Genomic DNA, 20,284 nt, shown 5'->3' on the forward strand with positions numbered 1-20,284 from the left:
ATGATTATGTTCCACATCGTTTTCCACATACCATGTAAGTATCTAGGAACGCATGGAAGCTAGAAAAAAGAGTGAAAAGTTGGTAAGAACATGGCAGATTACGATGAACTGCAAGTAAAGAAAGAATGAGGCAATGATACAGATTATAGATGATAAAAAATAAAGGGATAGGAGATTATTATGATTTAGAATTTCAGAGGACAAAAGTACAGCAAAAAAGCTACAGTTAAATTTGTGTATGGAAAGGTGCAGTGTAGTTTTTGTGTTGTGAAATCAATAGAGAATGAGAGGGGACTTCTGATACAGGTAGAATATTGGCAAAGGAAATCTAATTTGCCTACTCCTACCTACTTGCGTTTACTGTAAAGAAGAATGTGTTAGGGTGGCTTGCAATCCTAAAGCTTTTACTAAAGTCACAGAGAAAGATGCCAAGAAGATGAGGTAGAAGATGGACATTTACTAAAACAAATTATTTCATAATACAAGTGTGCGTGAAATTCAGATTTAGAATTGATTAATTACATTTTTGCATGGGTTATTACAGAGGATAAGGGAGAGTCATATTCAAAGGGCAGTTAGACATAATTTTATGACCAGTGAATCAGGGCTTAAGGGAGAGTTTGAACCTCTGTAGATTCTCAAGAATTGGGAAAGTTACAAGAAAAAGCCTTTGCTAGAGGGGTAGATGAAGGAAACAAAGACAATAGTTTAAGATAAAGGATAGTCAAAATAACAACTTGGGAGGGTACTTTCCTAGAAAGCTGGGTGACATGCCCTGTTTGCATGATTTATTTTATTTTTCTCTAAACTAATTTTGTATGCTGCTGGGTTCAGTATGCTTTAAGGCAGAATTCTTTGGAGTGTCCACTTCTCAGCCTGTTTTTTCCCACTACTGTATTGCTCCCCTTACATCCAGACTATCTTTTAGTTTTTCTAAGACTTTTTTTATCCAGAGTTTATCTCTAGAAATACCTTGTGAATTAGAACAGGCTGTTACAACCGGTGATCAGATAAATTTTTAATTTCTCTGGGTAGAGTTGTGTTTTATCTCTCTCTCTGCTGTAGATTTCTGGTATTGTCTCTTTAAGCATTAGGCTCAAAACTGTGATCAGTGAATTCTGTGGGGTTTTACCCACTTGTATCTCTGGCTGTACCATTACTCTCTGAGCCCACAGAGGTATATTGATATATTGCACTCTTAAAAATTAATAAAGCTAATGCCCACATTCTTCATACTCATCCTGTGCTGTAGCTACTGATGAATGAAATTTGACATCTCCAACAAAAGCTTTGAAACTGTTAAGGCAGTGCCCAAGTGCCTAGATTTAGAATGAAATTGCAAGTTGTCTTGGTTCTGTCTGTAGATGAGCAGTTGTGGATAATTGGTTTCAGACATTCGCTCTGAATTTGTCAGAGTGGACGGAACAGAAAGCTGCTGCATATGAAAGGGTATTCTACACTTTGAAGAGGGAGACCAAAAAACACCAATAGAATCTAGTTCCATTTCAAAATTAGTTGGTTTTGAGGGACTAACGGTAATAAAAAACAATAAAAACTGTTACTTGCATTCTTTCTAAGGATATATGATTTTGAATACAAAACCAGAACAGATCTATTGGGTAAACCATTGCTGGGTTTCAGACTAAAACTCATTTTAGGTCCCCATGCCATCTGTCCTAACTGACATAAACAAATTACTTTTCTATTGAGAGTACATGGACTTGGTTTCAAGAATTGAATAAAATCTTGCAGGTTTTTGTATCCCACACAAAAGCTCAGTCTTTCAGTTTTGTAATCTTAGGAGTCAGATGGTAATAAACTAATTCCATTCTTTTATCTCCTTCTGTACTGAGAAATTGTCTCAGTGAGATTGTGCCAGCAATCTGTGGATAGTTCCAAAACTATTAAGATGTAAAAAGTGACTCATGAAATGGAGAACTAGAATACAGAGAACTAAAAAGTGTATATGATTAGTACTAACATTAATACAAATTATCCTGTGATTGTAGGAGATAGAGTTACCCACAGTAAGCAATTGTACAAAATCAGCATAAAATAATGTTACTAATATGGTAAAGCCTGACAAGAAGCCTTAAAGGGAGAATTATCAAATGTTTTCAGAAATATTTTTGTTTCTCATAAGCTATTTAGCATTTTTATATGTGACTTGGAAGAAAAGAATCTCAAAAATCTGATTAGTATTTGATTCAGAGCTACTGATAAAGTTAACATGACGCACTGGAGAGGTCTTATTTCATGAAGAGACCAGGTAGATGAGGAGGTGAAGTCTGGATCACTTGGTAAACTTAATAGAAATAAAAATCTACTTTTTTACTACAGTGTCTGTTAAAGTTATCTAGAAACACAGGGAACAGATGTTATTACTGGAAAGGAGTGATAAAAAAAGTATATTGTAAATGGTTGAACAAGAGGTCCATACGCAGTGCTCTGCTAAAGACAGTGATGCAGTGCTAACAGGTCTAAGGCAAGGAATATTGAGGAAAGGTAGGAAAATTGTTATTTCTGTATATGACAGTGGTGTGATTAGGGTAGAGAAGATGAGGCTAGCAAAAAATTGAAAAATGTGTCCCATTATGCCATCTGTATAGTTTCAAAAATTTAATTGAGTTCTTCATCGTTGAATGTGATTATCTACAAAGGGAACAAAATATATTCCTAATAGGACTCTTTACTTAGCAGACAAAGTAGAATAGGATTTAGTAGATGTAAATTGAATCTAAGGACATTCTGCGTTAGAAATAAAGTGTTGCTTTTTAACAGAGAATGTAGCTAGGCATTTCGCAAATGTACTGGCAGTTACAGTAAATTCTTCAGTCTTGAAAAAACTGACAATTTCTAAATAATGGCTTTTTTTAGGCTATGTCTAGCTCAAGTAGGAATTAATTCAAGAAAGTGCAACGGCCTTGGCTCTATGTGGTCCAAAATAAATTACAGATGTTGTCTGGTCTGGCTTTATAATCTATGTCTTGATGAATTTAGAACAGACTGGCTTCCTTGCACCTTAAGGCAGTTTTTTAGCATTTTAGTTTCCCTGCTGGCATGTTTGTGAATTCAGTCTGGCAGTACCTCACTTACATATTCTGTAGTATCCGCTTCCTGCAGTGCTGAAAATATTTGTGCTGAATTACAGTGATAGATGATCAGCATTATCACTATTTGACTTAGTACTTATTGCTAACAACTATTGTAATCAATTAATTAGCTTTTTATTATAAAGAATCCATTACTCTCCAGTATTGGCAAGTTGAGTGCTTTGTACCTGCGTGTCAAAGTACTCTTACAGCTTTGTTTTTATTAATTATCATTATGTGGAGCTTGGAATAACGGTTACTACCTGTCCTGAAACTGTGTGATTAAATGTAAAGGGGAGTAATACAGACAGCATCTGTAAAGGCTAATTGCAAATAAATCAATAAGTAATGGTCCCTGAATGTGTTTACTAGTTCATTGTAGTGATATATGGACCTTTGTAAAACCTGTGTGCCTTATAACAGTTATTGAGGTGATTACAATGTGTACTTTAGTCATATGAAAAATTAGTGTATACTAGATACTGAGAATACAAATGCAGTTTTTGAGGTTCCTGACAATGCTTTAGAAGTGGAGTACTAATTTGGGGTAAAATGAAACATGTTTGTTAATATCTAGAAAGTTAATAAAAGAATGGCAAAATTTAAAACTTATTTGAAACTCTAGTATCAATATTTGGACATTACTAGTGGTAGGAGGGCCTTTAGGAGAAGATGTATTTTTCTCTTGTTACAAGTGCAAGATAGGATCATGTCAAACTAAATCATCCAAAAAATAATAGAGTTTTCTCACACTTTTTAACAGCGCACAGGATAAAAATAAAATCAAATTGAATGCAGATGAACTGTACTTTGGAACATCCGTAAATGAATGTATGATCTTGTATTAGCTTCTAAGGAATTTCATCCTGTGTTCTGCCATTGCTGTTTCCGTAAAGCTTTCTACTTGCACTCACATGATGTTTTGGGGGTTTTTGCTGGCACTTTTTCATCCTGTCTTTTTTCTTATTTTGCACAGAATTTGTAGGGACAGTGCTTACAGTTCTGGGAATATAACTGTGTGTAATTGCTGCTGCTTAGCTTAAATAGACAATCTATGTAAAAAGCCCCTTTAGAATTGCTGGTAACCCTGGGAAAACTGTATGTGAAGTAGAAGAATGTAGCAATTTTTGTTTGGACAGGGCTTGAGTTTCATGGCAAATCTGTCCAATAGCTTATGTGCTAAGAGAATTGTTCTGATTGTTATTTCAGACCTCTTATGCTTGTAATTTTGTCATCTTAATCAATGGGAAGATACTTCTTACAAAAGATGTACCACATATCCTGGTGGAAGGAATTAGTGAAGAAACATTTGGCAGTATTTTGTAGCATCAAAACATTTTGATAACAGATAAAATTGATTTTGTTTTTAATTATGATCTTTTGGACTAAACTTCATAATGACTTAACAAGCCCATGTTGGGAAAATATTATAAATTAATTTTAATAGTTGTAAATCACTATTTGACATACCAGCCTTAAGCATGACAGGGCCTGTATGGGTAGGAGTCTTTTCATTTTCTATTTCTTTTAATTAGCATTTAAGTCAAGTAGCAACATTTTTTTCCCAAAGAATAATTATTTTTGTTTTTCTAGTTTGAAGAAAAACAACATCCACTGCATGCAGTAATACTTAAAATTTGTAAATTCAGATTCTTCCTCTTGCTTCAGGTCTTGCACACTGGTTTTATATATGGACATATAGGTACATGTGTGTATAAAATTTATATATATATATATTCTGTACATATGCAATACATATAGTCTTTATATATAATAGCTATTATAGAATTAAAACAGTTTGTATTTGTTATAGAGCAATGCATTAGTCCTACTGTTAAAACAAATAAGCCTATTTCTATAAAACGCATTCAGAGATATTTTAGTGCGGTCTTGCTATATTTAAAGAACCGATGTCTACCTATGTAAATCTCTTATCTTCCCAGCCTACTGTGCAATTACAGTATTATTTTTCTAGTGTGCATTGGGATTCTGTAGACATGGAGGTAGATTTTATATATCAGGTATTCAGAGGTCCTGTAGATTCCTCAGTGGAGAAAAGGGGGGGGGGGGGGGGAACAAAACAAACAAAAAAATCCCAAACAAACCCAAACCAACCAACCAACCAAAACCCCATCCTCCCACCTCCCCCCAAAACAAAACCAAAAACCCAACAAAAGCAGAACTGGTAACACTTGGGAGAAACTTTTCAAAATGAAATATTTGAGTGGAAAGACAATGTGGAAGAAATAAATAACCTGGTCATTCCACAGAAATGTAATACTGACATTTATATTATGCTGTGTGGGGAAAAAAAAAAGTCTTTAAACTATGTTAAAAGTTTAAAATTACTTTGTTCCTTAGTACTTCTGATAGAAGTAGATGTGAGCTAAACTCTTAAAATTGTTTAAAAGCACCTAGTTTAATTAAAAATCATTAAGGCAAAATTTAGGCCAAAAGTTTCTCTCCTGAAGATGGTTTATGGATGTGATAGCTACTTGTTAGTGCTATACCTTAAGAAGAAAACAGCTTACTTACGTTGTTTACTTGTGCAGGCTTGTACATTTGCAGTTGCAGTCCATAGCCACGATTCAGGCCGAAGGAAGCTTGCACCTTTTACACTGCACCAACACAGCCAAAATCTTCTTAGCACTTGTTTCAGCCCAGTGCATAGCCCAAGTTTCTTGTGATGCAAAAGGGAAAGGAACGCTGTCAGCTGCTGAGAGAGGGGCCAGGGATGATAACACTGGTGTTCAGGGTTGGGCAGCAACATTATGTCCCCCAGCCTCCAAGGCAGCACCAGCAGCAGCCTGGCATCTCTTGCTGACTAGTGACAGAGGTGCACAAGGGAGTAGTTTACACATGTGAGTAAGATCACTCTTAAACTGAGTTCACATAGTGTGATGAACTATCAAAAAAAACGTTTATTTGACAAATATGTAAGTGGCTTTGGGATGAAAGGAAAAGTGTTTCTGTGGAGATAGGAGTACAAGGGGGGTGAAGTCCTCATCTGTGTTGGATTACCTTGACATACTATACTCCATGGTTATGAAACTGCAGTAGTGCATTTTGGCACCATCACTATGGCAAACTTCCTTACCTTCCCACTGGAGGTAATGGAGTCTGAAACAGTATCAGCAAGGAGGTGGGTACGCAATGATGCTCCTGCCTGCAGGGCAGAAGCAGAAAGATGCATAAGGTAAGGTTGTGCTGTATAAAGTGTGTGCCAGGCTGCAGGCTAGGATATAGGCAGTGCATGCTAGGAGAGACTCTGAGCTCCTCTGGTCGCTGAGTTGACCAGAGCTACCCACCTGGCCTGGTGCTGACACCAGAACTGTATAAGTGGGGACAAAGTAGCCCATATAGTTTATAACTTGACCCGTTCCCACGGAAGGTTAGGAGTGTGCTTTGTCTTGGTGATGATGTGAATACATTTTGTTTTCACAGCAAAACTACACTGTGCTATAATGACATGCAAAAAAGTATTTTTCAAATACAGAGCTTGGATGAAATAAAGTTTTATTAAGCACATCAGAAAGTTCTTTTCATTAGGTATGTTTTCTTTTCCACTTTGAGCTCAGGTTATCAGTACATATATTTCTTTGGAACTTTTTGCATAATGTGTACTGAATTTAAGAGTGAGGGTTTTTTCACATTTGTTAAATATATTTGTTTTTTTAACGCTAGGTTCCCAAACAGTGGGCAGCAGTGTACCTGTTACTAGCTCTAACCCTAGGATCTTTAAATCAGTTTGAATACTGCAATGGGAAGAATCATACATGAAGCATGCATTTGATATAGGTTGTGATTTGATAAATACTATACCATGGTATCTATAATACCATACCATATATCAGTATGTATGATCTTGGGGACTTTTTATACATTTAGATCTGAATATGTAATGTTTAATTACTAATTTCTTGATTCATATGGCTGTTTCAAGGAAGCAAACAGAAATTAGACAACTTATTTGAAGAAAGCATCTAAATTTGTTAATTGACTCTACTATAGGATACTTCTGTAGTAGAGAAAATTCATATTAATCTCTATGAACAATTTTTAAAATATATATTAAAAAAGACAACACTGCAACATATTTTGGAATATGTCAGAAAACTGAAGTAACTCGATGTCTATTATATAATCAGCATTACCTCTTTAACATGCCTAACTGAATTGTATGGCATATGCAGCATGTGCTGCTGTAACTTAAAATATTGCTGAAGTTTAATTGCACCGTAATCAAAATTTAAATCTACAAAATAAAATTATAATTGGAAGAAGTTTCTATATTTTATTGCACCATTGTTTATTTTAACATTGATCATAAATACAGCAGCTTTTCAAGCACAGGCCTTTCAAAGGAAAGGATAGGGAACGTATTTGGGAATAGCATGTGGTTATTTGTGACTTACAAAACTGCTATGAAAATCCAGGCAACAAAATGCATGCCATGTATCATCATAATTTTTTGCAGCATTTTCATTAATGTTATTTTACTTCTCCTTGGCAAATGATCAAGCTGAGTTCAGTATTAGTGTTTTCACTTGTTTATACAAGATTAAGTTATATATGTAGTTATGCTGTACATCTGTATTCTGTGAACATAGATATTGTTTTGTGCCTTGTAAAAGGTTGATTATCTGTATGATGTGTAATACTATTTTGAAAAACAAAGAGAAGCATATTCTATTGTTATGATGTGGTGATGCTGTGATGACAAGAATCAGGTCAACACATTCAGAATTGCTACCAGTAAAATAATGCTGAATTCATTCTTTCGTAAGTGATGATTTTACATTCATAATTCCTGTTAATGGTAATTAGAAGCAGATATTTAAAATCCTGGCATATCAGTACCTATACAGACTTTGTATCTTAGAGTTGTAATATTGAATTGCATAATTTTAAATTAAGAAATTAATTTTAATTGCATGTATTAAGTTAAGTTCCCACCATCAAGGAGTAGTAAATTAAAAGTTGGATCATCATTATATCACTTTATTTAGACTGTAACTGAACTTAGCACTCAGAATTATTAGTACATTCACGTACTAGAATAATTTCACTGTGACTCCTCACCTTCTTGACTCAACAGAGATTGTTGGTCATGCTATATCTTGTAACAGACTAGCTTAATGAAAAGAAGGTGTTAAAAATACATTTGGTGAGGTAACTGGGGTGGTAGAAATGATGCAAGAAGCTGCATGTAGTATTTCCACACAGCATAGATATGCTTTCTAAGATAGAACAGGTCTTCAATGAATAATTTATTTTGAAGACTATTCCTTCTCTAGAAAAAATATCTGTTCATCTTTATAAAGCTTAAGTATTTGTTTTCCATTCAGTGTGGGTGAAGAGCATCTTAAATCTACTAATCGTTCCATGGTCAGTCTTGAGCAAGCTCAAGGAGCCTTTTTCTGGTTCTTGGCTCTTGGTCCTGAGACTCTAAGCTCTCAGTCCTCTAAGCAGCTATGCAACTCATTGGGCATTTGTCTATAGTGTACAAATTATGTTGTAGTCCCCACATTTGAGTGGCGTGTTTATCCAGCATCATCAACAATCATACTGCTTTAAACTGAGAAATGTGTTTTACTTGGGTATTTGCTAAGAAGTTTTCAAGTTTTAGCAGAAGCTAATATATTACAGTTTTATTTCTGTAGGGTTGGGCAGTATGTTTTGCATAGAGTAAGATTTTTCCTTTTATGCCATTACTTTCTGAAATAGTGGCCATAAAAGTTAAACAAGCTGTAGTGCTAAAAATTGGAAGAAAGTTACGTATCAGTGATGGATATTTTTATAATTGTTAGCTTCCTCTTATTCTTCAAATCTCTCAGATTATTAATCATTGAAAAATATGGTTTTAATAACCGCCATAAAAGAAACAAAACACTAGCGAAGTGCAGCAGCTTTCGATCTTCAAGTTTCTCCTTTTTACAGTAGAAAATAATTTCTGTAAATTTATCAATGGGTGCTAATAAGAGGTCTAGTCAAAAAGGTATCAAGTGTCTGTGGTATAGTTACACATTTATAGCAGTGGTGCTTTCTAGTTTCTTTACTGTGTAGGCAGTGGCTGTAGGAAGAATTGATTTGGCAGATCCTTAAAACTGACATTGTCAGGAGCAGTTTCAAGTTTAAATTTACTGTTAGCACCAGTTCACAAACTGTCTGAAGAGCTGCATGAATACACTACCCCTGAATATGAAGACAGAACAGTTTTACCATTGCTTTTTTAATTAATGTGACTTTTACTACCTATTACATATTATCTTCATGTTTATTTTATTAAAAAAAAAAGGAAAAAATTGTCGGGGTTATAAACTGAATGAGGAGGATTTATGTGGCCACAACCTTTGTAGGTGATTTTAATGTTTTTTTTATTAGCAAGCCAAGCAAGATGTAGTATGCAATAAAAGTTTTACTATAGTCTCCTGCTATTTCTTTCAACTTCCTTTCCTTACATTTCAGATGTTTATACAATAATTGTGGTCATGATTAAAATAGTAAAATAAAGTGCAAGTGTGTTACAGTAGTTACTATGGACACTGGAAAATTTTGGAATCGAGTTGTTTCAGCATTAAGAATCGGACAGCATTGGCTACTGAATATTTTGCTGATGGTATTCTGTTCAGTGGGTGCACTAAATTTCTTCATTTCTTTCATACTCTGCTAGAAGAGGATACCTTATTCCTTGTATTACAGAAAACATGAAAAAGAAGATAAAGTAATGCTCGGCTACTGTATTTTATATTAATTTTCTGTAACTCTTTGCAGCAAATCACTTAATACTAATTCAATAGTTTCCTGTTTAGTATTTGGTTCCTTTTGAAGCCACCTATCTCCATTGCACCAAAACTAAGCTACTTGGCGAACAGAGTATCAGTATTTTCATCATGGGAAAGAGGGAAACAGGAACAGATTTGAATCTCTCTTAACTTACCCTGAACCTTAAAATAATTTTAAGTGGTGTCTTATCTTAATAGTGATCGTTATTCACATCTTTCCTTAGGAATTGTCTGAGTCTTGTAAAAATGAAAAGTAGAGGAAAAGTAAAATGGGCTTTGAAAATCTCATACTGTAGTTTGCTTTTTTTAAATGTTCTAGCTTATTTGATATATTTTATTTTTGATAGTCTGATGACTAAGATTCATTCATTGTGAGCAATTACAGCCAAGACTATTTTCATTCTTATTTATATATTTGTATTTTTAAAATGTCTTTTGTTTATTTCCACTACTTGAATGTACGGGTTCTTAGTAATCCTTAGGTTGTTTTGAAAGCTGTGATAGTTTGGACAAAAACTGAGATACAGTGTAAAACTAAAGTCCTGTTGTGAAAATTATATATTTAATAAGGAGTTTCTGAGTAGGACTATTGATTTCCATGGGACTGCTTTGATATTTAAGAACTAAAATACTGAAATTTCAATCTATTAAAATTTGTTTAATCTAAAAGAAAAGAAAAAATACAAAATATATCATCCATAATATAAACATGACAGATTTTTCAGGAAAATTAAACAATCAATTATTAAAACTCATTTTTTTTCCCTATCTCTTCAACTTTGAGTAAAAAGATGATTTCAATGGTATATAAGTGCAGCTATCAGTGACAAGTGCAGTGCTTTTCCAAGTACAGAAAAGCAGAGATAATCCTGATTTTTGGGTGAGAATCAAGAACAAAATATTTCCTTGAAAATATTTACTGATACAAGTCAGGGTGTCTTGCTGAATCCTGGTCATAGACAGTAGCTATGCCCTAAGAAGAATTCCATTTTCATTACTTTGTTCTCACTTCTGAACAAAATATCTAGTATTTGCTTTTTAAATTGAATGTGTGGATATACCAGCATGTGTAACTATGATTGTGCCCCTTGTGCATGTCTTGACTGCAGTCTTAGAATGACCTTGATAATTTTCAGACTGGAGATACTGATGATAATAGTCATCAATTTTTGAGGAAGAAAAAAAAAAAAGATTGCTCCTCCTCCCTCACTGAAGGACTTTGAATCACCAAATTAGTCTGATGATCTTTGCCTCAGAGACGCTTGCATTTTCTTTTAGAAATAAAGTAATAAGGCTTGATCTTGCTTGCAATTGCATAGTGAAGCTAGTTCTTTTCGACTTCAATTTTTAACATCTGAGTAAGTAGAAACTTAGAACTATGAGTAGTAATGATACAGACAAGGCCAAGATGTGATTTAGATAAACTGATCTGGATGTTTTGTTTTGTATTAAACTATACTACATCTTTCTCAGCTGTGGGATGATTTAGATCTGTTCCACTTATCTATTCATTGCTTTCTGCATGCTTTGACAAATGAGTCTCTTGCATCTTCCTCAAGGAAAAAACGAAAGCTATAGACTTGCTCTGAAGAGCCCTGCTATCAGAAGCAAAAAGGCAGTCTACTGTAAAAATTCAGGACAGGAAAGAAAAAGATTTCTAAGAGCTTTTAAGGGTAAATTGTCATAATTGCATAACAATTTCCATCAAGACAAGATTTGTATCTTATTAGGGAGAATTAAGTAACGGTTTGAGACTCTGAAGATATGAGTTTGGTTTACAAGCTCTCCCAGAGAATTTCAGCTTGATCTGGGGTAAATCACTAAATCCTCATATGGTTCAGGTTCTTAAAAAAAAAAAAGCCATTCCTCTTGTGGTTTGTTTTTGTGTATGAACCCATGAGGTCTTAGGGCAGGGAATGCTTTTATGAGTTCATGCAATCCTGATTTCTATAGGGCTCTATAGGTAAATCATAAGAACCAGCAATAGATCCTTTTATTACTTGGGGGTATAGACGGGTTTGCATTATTACCTTTGCCAAGGATCTACCATTCGGATGTCTTTCCTGTGCCTATAGAACAAATGGAAATAATGATGCTTACTCCCTTCCACTAATATTTTTGAGGGCCATAGAAATACTACATGTAAATGGACTAAGGGCCATGGCTAACTTCTTATGAGTGGCTGACAGTCTGTTACACCTGTAACTTTAGATCATGGTAGTGTAGTTTCTGAATGACAGTTTGGGCAGATACACTGCACTGTTTGCTTTCACCATTGTCAGTGACTGAAGACATGCATTCAGAATGGTTATGGTTCACAGAGATTCTTTCTAGGACACTATTTTGAATGTAATCTTCCTTGCCTTTGATGATAAATAATAGGATGTTTAGTTTCACGGGCAGGAAATGCATTACTTTCTCTTTTATACTGATGTAAGAAAGCTTAACAGCTTCTCAAGTTCATCATAGTACAAATGTCTGGTACATTGCAGATACAAGAGTGAACAATAACCATAATATTGCTTTGGCTCCTTAGCACTCAGTACATGTGTTTCTTGAATTTTGGCATGCACGTTACTGCTGCTGATGCTAAAGTAGCATCAGGCTTTGTAAACAATGTTTGAAATAAATATGTTTCACAAAGCCTTGTTATGCAAGATCTCAACTTGTGTAATGGATTCTCTGTTCCTTACAATTTAGCAATTGAAAATAATAGAATAAGGATTAAATAATGACACTTCATTGCCAAAATCCTTTTGGGAGAGGTGAGCATCTTCATATTAGCATTCTTGAGCATTTTTATTGTAGCAAGTTTGTAGGATAAAGATACCACATTTGTTTCACAGTGACAAATATTTGTATCGGGGTGGGGAGTGGAATCTATATTGACCTATTTCATAGGTAGCTTGTTTGTGTTCCTTCAGAGGAGCTCAGAATCTACATGCCTCACATAAATTGAAATTCCAATGAAACTTTGATAAATCAATACAGTAGTAATATATTTTGGAAATGCTGTGAGAGAACACCTTAAGCTGGTGTTGCTTCTAAACAACTTGGTAGCTCTCTTGGGCAGGAAATCAACTCAGCAACAGACTTGATATGTTTAAACTGTGGCTTCTACCTGGTGTGTACTGGGGAGCTACTGGAATCAGCATTTCACCTGGCCATGACAAGTGATATCACTGTTCATGCCATTCAGACCCTGAAGTATGAACCATAGGTATGAATTATCTCAACAACTGAGGCTGAATCTCATGTTCTAGAAAAATAAAGGATTATCACAGCAAAGGAGGTAAAAATGACAATTTCAGAAATACTTCAGATATTTAGTAAGGAATGATAGAAATACTAGTATTTTTATATTATCCTCTTCTTTGGACTATACTTGTGAATTTTACGGCAACAATATACAGCAGTATCTCCTGAAGTAGTATCTGGTTTTTTTCTACTGAAAAATGCAAGACTTTCAGTTGCTTCTTTTCAGAATGCTTAGGCTTTCCTAGAATTGTTTCACTCTGAAATGAGTAAGTCTGGTTACATTTAGTAATTTTTTTTGTTCCAGAAAGTGAATAAGACACAGTTTACAAAAGGCATGTTGATTGTAAGCTTTTTTTATGTTATAATTCTAGTTGTTCAAATTTGAAATTCTTGAAAGCTAAAACTTTATAAGACAAGGAGCACATAAAGCTTCTAAGATTTGCATGGAGTCACATATTGGGGCTATGCTCACTTGTAGTTAACCTCTTTGCTCTTTTGTATGTATATAGTAAATACTGCAGACTCATTTTAATCACTCCTAAATTTGGAAAATGCATGGATTTTTCTTGAAACTAGCTCCAGAGATCTGCAGGAATATTATGGCTGTAACATAATCAGAACTTGACATGTATTTCTATAAAAATGTGTAACTTTAGCCACAAACATTCCTTCCAGGAATAACAATGCAAGATTGAAGTAATCTTTAATCTTTACTTATTTGTACTTTACATATTTATTTCCTAATTCTCAAAGTTTCTGATTTTGTTTAGATTTTTTTCCCACGTAGTTAACCTTTCTCTCCAAAACTGTTCTTATCTGTGAGATAAGAAGATTTTTTAAATCTGTTAACAATTATCTTCCACAAGTTTCAAATAGAATCTTAAGAATTTAAGTGCTTGTTTGAGGTTGATTTTCTTTCTAGGCTCCTCTTTCCTTCTTAGTACACCCCTAAGTATGCATAAGTAAGTGGAAATATGGAAAACTGTATTTAGACAGACAGCTAATCTATGTGAAATGGCTAGTTCAAGACATAGATGTTTAGTTAGCACCTTAGTACAAGATCTATATATCTTGCTAATACCCGAGTTAAGACACCAAGGGGTGATTTTGATCATCTGCTCCCCATGATTCCCAGATTCTCTCTTCCTCTCTGGTCAGAGAAGAAAGATAAGACCAATGTCCTATGCCAGTTACCATTCTAAGCCCCTACCATTCCATGGAAATTGAGTCTAGTGTTCTGGGAATGTGATTTCTGAGCATCATTAAGGCAGTTTGAAGCTAAAGTTTTGCATATCTATAAAAGCTTACAAAATAATTGTATAGGATAAAAATATTGAGAAGTGTTTCTGCAAACAAAACTCTATATGTAGCTTCTTAGCTTCAAAGAGGAAACATAAATATGATTTAGATGGAACAAAACTTAGCAGTGAGCATCTGCAACTTCTGTCAGATCCAGTCTTACTTTTTTTATAATCAAATTAAAAAACATAAAATTCAAAACTAGATTTTGGAGTGGGTTTGTTAGGCTGTGTATGTCATTTTTAAGCTGCAATCCACTGAAAATGTCTTCCAGGTCTTGGGTCTGTAATAGATGGGCTTGCACTGATCATTAAGTCACTAGCTTAATTATTTTCATAATCATTTAAAAAGTTTGACTCAGGTTGATAGCATCTTTATAGAACATGCAGTGTAGAAAGCTTATGAAATGGGAGAAAAAATGGTATTCTTTTGATAGTCTGTAGTCTTGAAATTTGCTGTATGCTCATTCCTACAAATTAACAGGATGGCTACCATTAGGTTAAGTGCAAACAAATTCTAAAAAAAAGTTAGTGGTTATCCCTGCTGTGTGTGTACATTTTCAGATTAAAATACATTGATTTTATTCCATTCTTAATTTTAGTGGTTGATGGGCATTTTAAAGAGTATGGTAATTTCAGTCTTTCCTTTAAAGCTTCTCACAGCAGGATGTCCTGAAAATGTTGCAAACGTGAATGATCAGCTAAGTCTTCAGAAAACTGTATAGTCTTTGTAAGTGGTTTTGTAATGACTAGTGTAGTCCTTAAAATATATTGTGTGCAGTTACCCTCCTTACATTCTTTAATGACAATCTATTTTTAATAAAGCCGTTTAGCTTGGTTAATTAGAGTTAGTAATAAATCTCTTAGTCTGCTGACTATTCTTAGAAAATAACTTAGACCACACTGATCGAAAATGAGGCTAGAGTTTAACTATACGTGTGTATGTATTTTGGCTTTTTATCAGTATTATACTTGCAAGAAAAGTCTTTTGAAGAATACAGAAGATCTGCCTCTCGATGCAAGTCATAGAGCTCACCTTCCTGGAAAATAGTGGTAGTAGGAAAGTATAGTAGTAGGAAAAGAATAGATACTATATAGAATAGAATACTATAGAAAGAATAGTAGTAGGAAAATTGGAAAATAGCCCATGCCAGTAATCTCACAGAGGGAGGCTGATATAAACCTTCATTCCCAGTTCTAGTCCAGTGTTTTATGTCAGTAGTATGCCATTTATCTTATTCAGTTTTTTCCTTGAGGCGTCTTGCAACCATTGAAGCTTCCTTCTCTACAATTCAGCCCCGTGTTGTGATACAGCTGCTCTTCACTGCCTGGTGTACCTGGAAGATTTCTGTCCTTGTCCTCGGCTTCTGAAGTCTCAGGTCAAAGTAGATCATTGTTAATACCACCTAAACTGGTACCTTCTACCACATTGTACTAGGCAAATGTAGTTCACTCTTGGAACTTACAAGAGAGCTTTTTTAGCTTTTCTAAGAATGTCACTGGAGCAGACTGTAAAGCCAGCACAGGCTCACAGATATTCTCAACTTAATACTACTTGATCATACTTGTATAATCCCCTTTTTGGGACATGTCAACTGTGCATAGGTGAGATCAAGTGGACTGTATAGTTGTGACCTCAGACTATGATCTGCTTCTGATCGGACTGTACAGTGACATGCCATAGATCAGAAACTCTGTGTCTAATACTAAATATACATGCATTTAATTCTGTCAGTTTAGCTCTATCACCCAGTTCCATAGCAACATGTTTTTCTTTTGGTCTGGAGAATTCATTCATTATTTTAAAGCACATGGTTAACCATTAATAATAACTTGATGCTCAAATGTACTCAATACCCTCACATGCAGATATTGACAAAAAAAATATTCTGTAGCAAGAAGCAATATCAACTCTCTTCAGTGGAGATGATGTTTTTGAAGTCATGAGTTTTGAATACCATTATACACCATTTATTGGCCTAAAAATCTGGGCGGTTATTTCAAGGTGATTGTAAGTAAGTGCAGTTGATGATGTCCAAATAGCTATCTGAAATTCTTTTTCTATGACTTGTATGGCAGTACGAAGGGCTATTCTCTCTAATTCACAGCCAGTTTTTTTATTCTATGCAGAATAATTTCCTAGTTCCCTCTTTGGGAAAGCTGATGTGTTTGTTTCCTTCTATCCAGAATCCTTCTTATGCTGCAAACCCTTCTGCCCATCTACCTGGTAAAGCCAGGTCTGGCTCCAGCAAATCTGTATTCTTTTTGGCGAAGAGTCTGAAAACTCAAGTCTGCTCATGTCTGACTTGACGTCAGTTTGAGAAGGTTTATTGTGGAAACCTCAGCCCCCTCTATCTGATAGCATGCATGCCAAATATCAAGTCTACAGTAAGGTTTTTGATTAATAGCAAGAATGTCTCTGCTGTGTCCAGGGGACCAGATTTTCTGCTCCTAAGCTGGCACAGTCCAGCAATAATTCTGTGGTTCCTATCCCTCTAGGTTAACTGCTGGAGCTGAAGAAAACTGGGCTAACAGCTCAGGGTGTCTTAGTATTCTGTTGGTGTTAAGTATTTTTGTGTTCTCCTGTCTGCTCAGTATATGCATCTGAAGGATTTGGACCTTTTTGGGAATGCAGTCCTGCCGTGGATCTTAAGCATGTTACCCATGAATCTTTGCTGAGCAATCCACTTCAATCAACGTATGATTTTGCCTTTCATTATCTGATGATGAGGATGTTTTTCTTGATGATTGTCACTTCTACCAAATGAGAGAATTCTGTATAGCATACTCTTAAGATGTCCATGTAGATTGAGTTATCTTCAGAGTTCATTCTAAATTGATGTGTAATGTATAAATAGTTTCATCTGAATTGCAAAATTAGCTTTCCTGTTTGTTCTTGAAGCCACAGACTTCCAGGACTGAGACCTCCCAGATGTTAGGTCTATCTTTCTCCTTTTATGATAAGCGAACAAGAGCCTTGAAGAAAGGACTTTGCTTCAGGTCTGTAACTGAATTTTACAGAGGCAGATGCTGTCTCCCTGGATTGCTGCTTTGGAGAGGCTGTTAAAAAGCTGCAAATCTGGAAGCGCCTGCTGGTGTAGTCAATGCTGTTAAACAGCATCAGCAGCTGACTTGGAAAATGAGTCCTCTGAACTGCAGCCTGGAGTTCCAGTTCCCTCTTCAACAAGTGTTACTGTGTTGGTGAATTTATTGGGGATTGTGTGGCATGTGTGAAACTGGTCCTTCAGTCTTTATTCAAGTAGGGACAAAGATCTTCTTATCCAAGTAATGGTGATCCTTGGGAAATACTATCTGGAGTTACAGTCTAGATCTATATATATGTATTTGAAGTCAAAGGAGAAAACAGGTTATTTACTTATAGCTGCTCTCCATTGTATTGTTTACAGCCCTCCTCTCTTTGTGTTTGTATGATTTTTTTTCATTTATAATCACAGTGGATACTGTTTCATTTAGGTGATAAGTCAGTGATTACACTACAGACCACACTGTGCTGAGCAGTTCAGCTCAGTAGGCCTGAACTTTATTCTTTTCATCTCCAGTATGGGAGGTACGCATAAGAAAAATAAAGAGAAGGAAATAAAATATAAATGGAGTGATTTGGACAATAGGAGTAGTTCTTTCATTCCAAATTGAGGAGCTTTCCAGATGCCAGTTGATAAAATTGAAAGGATTCAAGAAGTTAACTTCTTTTAATCGCGAGACAGTCTGTTCCAGGGTAGATCACTGCATCTTAAATTGGTAGTTTTAAACTTACTGTTAAACGATTTTAAAACATTTTTTTCTGTTTAAGGAAAACTAATACATTTACCTAAATTTTGACTGCCCTTCACAAAATACTTACTAAAAACAGAGATTCTCCTGAATTTTATATAGGGGATTTTATACTAACAATTTAACAGCCTTTGGTTTTAAACATTGTATCTTCTTCCAGTAGCAGGTACATAAATGACATTAACACTAAAAGTATCAGGCCAAGTTTTTGTCACTTAACACCCACATCGTTACACAAACTTTGTTATGAGTATAAATGACAGCAGCATTTTATTTGCCATTTTTTGCTCAATCTCACCATATTCACAGTGTTGAGTTGCTTCTTTCCCATTGCTGTTATGTTGAACTATGTGGGTGGGGTTTTTTTTTTCTGTTTTGGGGGAAGAAGGGGTTTTGTTGGCATAAACGGTGAATTTATATTTGGTTGCAGGTAATGATTACTATTGATGGTTGGTCTCTTTCTAGAGCAATGCTATACTAATATAACTGTCCAGAAGTTAACTCTTAGTAATATAATTTTAGAAGAACAAACTAATAGTTCTCATAGTATTCAGTTGTTCACTAGGGACCCCAGTCTTTCAGTTATGCCTGCACTCAGCTTTAACAATACATATCAAAATTAATAAAATCAGGACAACAGTGATTTAAAAAAATTGGTGAAAATTGAGCAGAGGACAAAAATAGAGTGGAAAAAAATAAGACAAAATTGTGTTTTAAAAATAGTAACATAAGTTGTAGTATACTGTAGGAATTTACACAGCATTTCTGAGAATTAAGAATTTTATTTTTTCTCCAGGATTCAGAGTTCCCTGTTGATACTCAAGTGAACCCATACCTTGTGCATGCTACAGAATATATTCAACCCCTGAAATCTGGAGAGTATAAACTGAGCAACATTTTCCAAGTGCACGACTTAGCAGTGAACTGGTAGGAACAATTAACAGTACATTAATTTTATTGTTATATACATGTTGAGTTTTATTGTTCACCAGGTCATTGAGAAGCATTTGTTTTAAGTAAATTTCTGAAAAACTACTGGCAGCAGTCTGGGGACATTCTGTCTGAAGAATGTGAAAGTAGAAAAAATAATCATGAAATTTAGTGGGAGCATAAATACAGTAAAACACCTGGGCAGAACTGTTTACAGATTGAGATTCATCTTTTATGTAAGAAGGGTGGGATTTGGTTAGTAGATATAGAAATGGGAACCAGAGATGACTATAAACTCAGGTTCCAGGAAACCGAATTATAATGCTGAATATTTTTGTAATGTGTGTTTGTTTGCAGTTTATTCCCTTGGGTCAAAAATCAGAAGAGTTTAAATTTAGATTAGCTTGAGTGTGCAAATAGCCTGTAAGCAATGACATTTCAGGGCTTGCTAGCTGCAGCTGAGGAAGAATAAACATAAAAATATGAAAAAAAAATGTTAGAGCTAGTAGCAAAGTTCAGACAATTCTGACACATTGTCTAGGTATGAATATATTTTTAAATAAATTTTAAGAATAATTAATACTTTTGTCATTTGGATAAACTTTATGTAGCTTGATGCTGTTCTTAACTACACTCAGACTGCTAGTAGATTACTTCTGAAGGTATCTCCCTAAAGAAAAACTGTATTCCTACACTTAATTTTAGAAGCTTAATTTCTTGTTGCATCCGAGAAACATAATCAAATGTAGTTATGTTTTAAACGGCCAGAAACTTGGGCAATGTAATTCTCTTGTGGATTAAGAGATTAATTGACTGACTTGTTGAAAAAAATCAGTATTGTGACGAAATAGAGTAGTACACCATATAAATAGTACACAAAATCATAGCCAAGGAAAGCAGTGACACAAATCAGAACATACTGATGTGGGTCTAAGGTAAATGTTGTCTGTGAAAATGGAAACAATTTTTACAGATTTAATAATTATAATGCAAGGGTCACAGATACTTTCTTTAGGTGGCTGCCCATATTTTGTAATAAATATCCACCGTACTGCTTTGAGTTTTGGCCTAGCTGGGCAGGCTTCTGCTTAGTCTCTCAGATGCTCAGGTTCTGGTTTTCTGTCTGGCT

General features: G+C 34.9%; 1 protein-coding gene across 1 annotated transcript in view; it reads left to right on the top strand.

The window, feature by feature from the left end:
• SPAG16 (sperm associated antigen 16) overlaps positions 1–20,284 on the top strand; it is a 439,096-nt gene that overhangs the window by 64,034 nt on the left and 354,778 nt on the right. The window contains exon 10 of the mRNA XM_069782045.1: positions 19,022–19,152. Within this exon, the coding sequence (XP_069638146.1) occupies positions 19,022–19,152 (131 nt within the window). The remainder of the gene's footprint in view (positions 1–19,021; positions 19,153–20,284) is intronic.

The sequence above is a fragment of the Haliaeetus albicilla genome, chromosome 4 (genome assembly GCF_947461875.1).
Source record: "Haliaeetus albicilla chromosome 4, bHalAlb1.1, whole genome shotgun sequence".
Lineage (NCBI taxonomy): Eukaryota > Metazoa > Chordata > Aves > Accipitriformes > Accipitridae > Haliaeetus > Haliaeetus albicilla.